We start from the raw sequence: 6,935 nt of genomic DNA, 5'->3' as shown, positions 1-6,935 counted from the left end.
AAAGCCCAGCAACCATTAAGTTGTAGGCTAAATCCCAAACACACGTCGAATCAGCTAAAACTGTGCTTGCCTCCAATGCAGCGCGCTCCCGGTCCTGCTAATTTTGAGCCTCAAACTAGTAAGTGGAAACTCCGTCTCCAAAATATCCACTCAGACGGCAACGAAGTCAACCTAAATAGAGGAAACATCCTAAAACTGTTCGCATGTATACCTCCACTGCGAGCCATCTCGTCAGACGACATCAAAATTGTGGAATATATAACAGAAGCGTCTTCCGACCAAGTGATTCTCCATATTTCATCGACGGCGGTAAAAAATATGCTACTTCAAGCAAATGAAGATCTCCTACTTTACGGCTTTGATCTCACCCTTGAACCTCTCACAACGAGAGGCGCTTCATCTTCCAAGATAAATCGTGACCATGAAGCAAGTAACGGCACCGCCAGGCGTCAGGCTGTGCGCCAATCTCTAGTTTCATCACCCGACATTTTAGACGCTGCCACGCATCAATCATTTGAAAGAAGAGCCAATAACGCAAAACGATTCCCAAATGGACCACGCAAACAACAATGAGCCGACGTCAAACAAAAGGCACTGATTCTACTGTCATGGAACACGAGAGGATTCACGCACTTGTTTAACACTTTCCAAGAATCCTTGGTGAATGTGTTTGCGTTATGTCTACAGGAAACGTGGCTACGGGATCCCCCGACTCGTGATGGATTCATTACGCTGATAAATCCAGCTAGAAAGAACCCAAAGGGTCGACCATTTGCAGGCTTGTTAACTCTTTTGAAAATCCAGAACTGGTGGTCGCTCGTTAGTTCCACGAACCCTAACCCATTCGTGCAAAGCACTTTGCTCAAACTTTCATTAAGAGCCACCGTCTCCCATCTTCTAATAATACATGGATACTGGAATCCTGCCATGATTTCTTCAACATCTTTCATTCAGTCAATATTGAATGAAATAGATCACACTTTTGTAGAACACAACAATGTTTCTGTACTTATCTGCGGCGACCTCAACTGCAGTTGGTTTAAATATGATCCACTTACTAAACTAAATGTCCGGCTTCCGGACCTTGAAGTAGCTAAGCGAGGCCAAACTTGGTCAAAGGAACTTCTGGCACGCAACTGCCAGATGCTAAATGGAACAACAAAGGGCGACTCTCCTGCAAATCCGACGTGGCATAGCATGGCTCGAACAAATACCCTCGACTATATTTGGGCCTCGGCGGACCTCTTCGATAAGGTTTCTTCCCTCAAAGTACGGCCAATGTCATCCAGCGATCATAACCTGCTACGGCTTGTTTGGCATGAAGAACTCTGCAAAACGCCAGACAAATATTCTTTTCAACTACAAACAAATGCAACAGGCAATCGATTAGTAATCAATGGATCAGCTATCGCTAATCTATGCCACAGCGTAAACGAATTTGAGACAGTAGAATATACACATCTGCTGATGGACCACAGTCAAATAATTTCCAACTCAAGAACGTACGGATCACTCCCGAAGCATCTATATAGTTCTGAAATCGGACTGGCAAAAAAACTACTAAGGAAAGATCTCAGGCAAATTAAAAGAGAGCCGTGCGATCTACGCTGCAAGGCAATGAAAATCAAGGCCCGACGACAAGACTATCGAAATTGGCTAAGATCACACTCAACCATCATCGATCAAGGTCGAGCAGAAACGATGTTAAAACTTCTTGTACAGAAAAATACCCGTGAAATCTGGGCCATCCTGAATAAGGGCCGCTCCAAATCATCGCCAGCAATTTCTAATGAAATCACCGGCGACAAATGGCGCGAATACTTTACCTTAATGTATGAAAAACCTGAGTCTGAAGATCCCCCGCAGCCTGACGTGACACTCTCTACCTGGGACATCATACCTTCTTGCAAAGAGATTGAATATGCAATCTCCAAGCTGAAAAATTCAAGAGCTGCTGGGCCAGACCAAATATCAAATCTCATGCTCAAAAAACACAGTGTACACTGGGCGAAATTTATTCACGAGCTGTTTTGTCGGATTACAAGCTGCAAGAAACTGCCTTCCTCCTGGTGCAGGGCTATTGTAGTTCCGATATATAAGAAGGGATGTCGAGCCGACCCTTCGAACTATCGCCCGATTGCCCTTCTAGATACTATTGGGAAAGTATTCGGATCCTTTTTGCGCCAACAGCTGGTGAATTGGGCAATCTCAACAGGAAAACTTGACTGTCGCCAAACAGGGTTCACGAAAAACGTGGGGACTGATGTGAATCTGACAATACTATCATTTTTAAAGCTGTCAGCGATGGAGGCGAAAAAAAGAATCTTCCTGGCGTTTGTCGATCTTCGACAAGCATTTGACGCCATAAATAGGACCAAACTATGGGCAAAACTACGTCTGTGGCATTGCCCAGAGTCTTTGTTAGACCCCATCATCGCCTTACACTCCAATACGTCCATCCAAGTCAGAGTCAATTCACAAGGCGATCTTACAGATCCAATAAGAACATTTAAAGGCGTCAAACAAGGCTGCCCCCTCGCAGCAGACCTTTTTAAACTCTTTATAGCTGACTTACCCGAGTGGCTAAAGTCTGTTCATTGTTTTCCACCCAAGTTAAACGGAACCTTCATTAATCACCTGGTATACGCGGATGACATAGTGTTGGTTGATCAAACCCAAATTGGCCTTCAACATCTTCTTCTTCGCCTGCATGAGTTTCTAACCTCTAACGAGCTCTATCTAAACACAGAGAAAACAAAAATCATGTGCATCGGCCAAGGTAGATCAAAAAAAGACAGGTCTTTCCAATGGCACATAGAAAATAAAGTGCTAAATGTTGTTAAGTCTATTCGCTACCTTGGAGTAATGGTCAATGACTCGGTTTGCGAAGCTGCATGGACCGGTGATCTGAAGGACAAAATAAAGATCCTGAGTCTCCAAGCTGCCAAAATAAATATTGACTACGGGAAATTTTCTATCGCTCCCGTAGTAACGTTCTATCTTCAAAAAGTAATCCCAACTATTACTTTTGGCAGCGAAGCAGCCTTGAATATCAACCACAACCTATGGTGCCAACTGGAGGGAAAGTTTTGGAGACGTGTCCTGAGCCTTCCGAATCAAATCTCCATGTCGTCTCTGAGATATGAGCTAGCTTTGAATTCCATGTATATGACAATTGTCTGGAAATCTCTATCTACCTTGCGCAAAATATTACTCAGCTCTACCATCCCAGCATATAACATCTTTAAGCTGGGGCTGGAAACCACCGACCATGTCCTCATCCACACATGGAAGCTCAAACTAAATTCTATCATGGCTGACGCAGGCATATCGGAGGAAGAGCTAGTCAAGCGCCCACAACATGCCAAGAAGAAGATAGCGGAATGGGATTGGATCACAACCTACAATACCCGCCTAGCCCTTAAATCAACCCTGCCCACTTCCAGAAGTCATGTTAAACTGAATTTTCAACCAAAATATCTCACAAACTGTCCGTCTCGCCACCACAGGGCACAATTTCTAAGGCTGTGACTGAACGCTTTAAATACTAATGAGACGCTCTGGAGGCAAAAGAATAATGAAACAGCAAATAATTACTGCCGCTTTTGCAAAACCACAGAAGTTGAATCTCTAAAGCACCTAGCTATACTGTGCCCAATGCTGACAGATCTCCGTGAGGTGCATCTAAATGAATTTAAAACACAATCCGAGGAACCCGATGATTGGTGGGATAACGCAACAGCAGGTCATAATATCAAGCTCTCTTGCAACCTCATCAACTTCTTTGATGAAGCCCTAAAGTCAGTACCCAACTGAAGGCCGCCAGTATCTGAAAGATCTGCCCTCTTGGTGGCTGCTCTTTCCGGTAACTGTGTTACCATAAAAATGTGTTACCCTAAACTACAACATTCATTGTTAAATCTAACTAAGAATACCCACGGTGGAGATGGACGAAGTAGAATTTTTTTTTCTTTTGGAAATGTAACAAAAACATGATACGAAAATATCAAGTTGAAGTTTTACAATAAAAAAAAAAAAAAAAAAAAATTATGAATTGTGAGATGATCATCTCGTGCATTATTTTAGTATTCTAGACCCAGGATTTTTAACTGGAAATAATTCTAAAAGTACTATAGAAAAGTAAAAGCGAGTTAACAAGCCAGGACATGCAGAGAATCAATTGTGAGCTCTGTTCGTGCCAATATGTGCATATGTTTGAGAAATTTACACTCGAAAGGAGGAAGAACTGATGTTTATCTGAGAAAATTGGGCAGTAGTTTGGATGTATGAAAAGGCTGTAGGGGGATAAAGGGACCGAGGTTCAACAATCACATCAAAAATGGATAACAGCATTGGGCCCAATTCTGCTTGGAAGGCCCGATGCTGGAGGCAGAGATAGGTTTTCCCTGCAAACCACTTTCCCATCCATGTCTGGTAAACTTCGGTAAGAAACTGTGGATGTAAATAACAGGACCATCTCTGGCTTAATCGATTACTTTTGTCTGCAGGCAGGACCTTGCCACAGCTGCTGTTTCCAAGGCAACTGAATTCAATCTCTAACGCTGCTCTACCAGGCTCGGGCTGGCCTATAATGCAATAGGGCAATGCCCCAAATGCCAGCCCATGGTTCTAGGATGGGACCATTTTTTTTATTTATAGAGCGGGCCTCTTTTTGTGGAGCGTGGGCCAGTTTCATAAGTTACTAGACCCGTTTTGACCAATGTTGCTAAGCCAATATGTTTCCAAATTCATTATTTGCAATTTGTTTTTTACCAGAGAGACCCCCTTGGATGGTACTGGAACAGCCTGGTCTGAATTGTAAGAATTGTACTGCGTGATTGCAGGGCCCTTTTTCATTAGTGCTTGGATGGATTTTATGCCCCAGTTCGACCCTGGTCTCTGCTGCCAGATTATGAAACAGTCCAGGCAGCAGGCGGTGGAGGCTCCGTGTTCAGCTCATCCAGGCCGAGGAGCAGCAGCCTGCAGTCTCCGCCTTTCCCGCCAACTGCATGTGGCAGGTTGACAAGTTGGCGACGACGGAAGGGACAGGGGCCCTTTCCTAGAACTGCAATATTCCAAAAGCTCCTGTCTCTGCCCTTTATTAAATCTCTCCTGACGGATTCCCTGCTCCCAGCATTCCATTCAAGAGAACATGCCGCAAAGCAGCCAAGTATCGATCGGGCTCCGGGCTTTGCCGCTTCGTGCTCCAGCGCTTCTACACGGGTTTCCGAAGCGAATTACTGTGTCGTAATTTACTTCGACAGCATTTATTTTTATTGTTTTGTTTAAATGGGGGGTACCCCATGCCCCCCAATTCCCTGCCTCTACCACCCCACCCTTCGTATAGCCATTAACCCTCAAAACACGTATAAAAATGTACTTACCCAGAAAGTAATTATGTTGAATTAAATTGAAACAAGGTTATTTACGTTGGAAAATTCACAAGATATCGCTTCATCTGCTGACACCATGGCAGGGAATGCCATGGTTATTTATAGTAAACCGTATTACTCCAAGTCCTATTCTTCCCCATCCATTTGATTACTTTGTAAAATATGGCAGCATTCTTGACAGGTAACTTCAAGTAGCCCCAAGCACCTTTCTCTCATTTTCCTTGTTAATTACAGGCCCTCTCTATCCAAACTTGACATTTAAAGAGCATGTAGTGCAAGAGCAAGCAGCGCAAGAGCATGTAGCACAAGAGCATGCAGCGCAAGAGCATGTAGCACAAGAGCATGCAGCTCAAGAGCATGTAGCACAAGAGCATGCAGCTCAAGAGTATGTAGCGCAAGAGCATGCAGCGCAAGAGCATGCAGCGCAAGAGCATATAGCGCAAGAGCATGCAGCTCAAGAGTATGTAGCGCAAGAGCATGCAGCGCAAGAGCATATAGCGCAAGAGCATATAGCACAAGAGCATGCAGCGCAAGAGCATGTAGCGCAAGAGCATGTAGCGCAGGAGCATGCAGTGCAAGAGCATGTATCACAAGAGGATGCAGCGCAAGAGCATGCAGCACAAGAGCATGTAGCGCAAGAGCATATAGCGCATGAGCATGTAGCGCAGGAGAATGCAGCGCAACAGCATGTAGTGCAAGATCATGTAGCACAGGAGCATGCAGCACAAGAGCATGTAGCGCAGGAGCATGCAGCGCAAAAGCATGTAGCGCAAGAGCATGTAGCGCAAAAGCAAGTAGCGCAAGAGCATGTAGCGCAGGAGCATGTAGCGCAGGAGCATGTAGCGCAGGAGCATGCAGCGCAAGAGCATGTAGAGCAAGAGCATGCAGCGCAAGAGCATGTAGCGCAAGAGCATGTAGCGCAAGAGCATGTAGCACAAGAGCATGTAGCGTAAGAGCATGTAGCGCATCGGATGTGCTGCACATATCCCAGCCTCGAATACAGTAGACCCATGGAACGTCCTCCCATAAGGGAAGCTCAGATTGATATGGAATAAGGGAGTTTAGGGTTACCATACCATATCAGAATATGAGCAACTCGCCTGTCTTCACCCCTTTATATAACAGAGCCATGTATACCTTTCAGTCACACCCAAGAAAGAAGAGCAACACAGCCACGAAAGAGTGTTACAAAACCAAAAATTCAATGAAAACTCCCCAAGAACACAAGAGAGTTCTGAACTCAAAACTCCCATTCCGATCGAGGAATCATTAGCATTTTAACCTGCCGCTTTCACTGCAGGATATACATGTCATTTGAGAGCCGTGTAGCAGCCCTACATCTAACAAAAGACAAGAGTACTGTTTACTAAGGAATACAACCCGAACAGGGGCTTACCAGTCAGGTAATACCCCGGGCATAAGTTAGGAGACCGAGCAAAGTGAGTGATTTAAAGTTAGCCCCAGGGCATTACCTAACTGGTAATGCCCCCCCAGCGAGGATTGTGTTTCTATTAGTACCCCAGCATGTTGTACCAGGATACT

At 44.8% G+C, this 6,935-nt stretch overlaps 1 protein-coding gene across 1 annotated transcript; it reads left to right on the top strand.

Annotated features, from left to right (window-relative positions):
* The first annotated feature begins 5,555 nt into the window (after window positions 1–5,555).
* LOC138579882 (involucrin-like) lies at window positions 5,556–6,346 on the top strand. The gene is made up of 2 exons (XM_069650107.1): window positions 5,556–5,574; window positions 5,628–6,346. The coding sequence occupies exons 1-2, from the start codon at window positions 5,556–5,558 to the stop codon at window positions 6,344–6,346; spliced, it is 738 nt and encodes a 245-aa protein (XP_069506208.1).
* Window positions 6,347–6,935: the final 589 nt, after the last annotated feature.

The sequence above is a fragment of the Ambystoma mexicanum genome, chromosome 3p (assembly GCF_040938575.1).
Source record: "Ambystoma mexicanum isolate Mex_15411 chromosome 3p, UKY_AmexF1_1, whole genome shotgun sequence".
Classification (NCBI taxonomy): Eukaryota; Metazoa; Chordata; class Amphibia; order Caudata; family Ambystomatidae; genus Ambystoma; species Ambystoma mexicanum.
The sequence above is the reverse complement of the archived record's forward strand: the minus strand, read 5'-3'. Positions and strand labels throughout refer to the sequence as shown.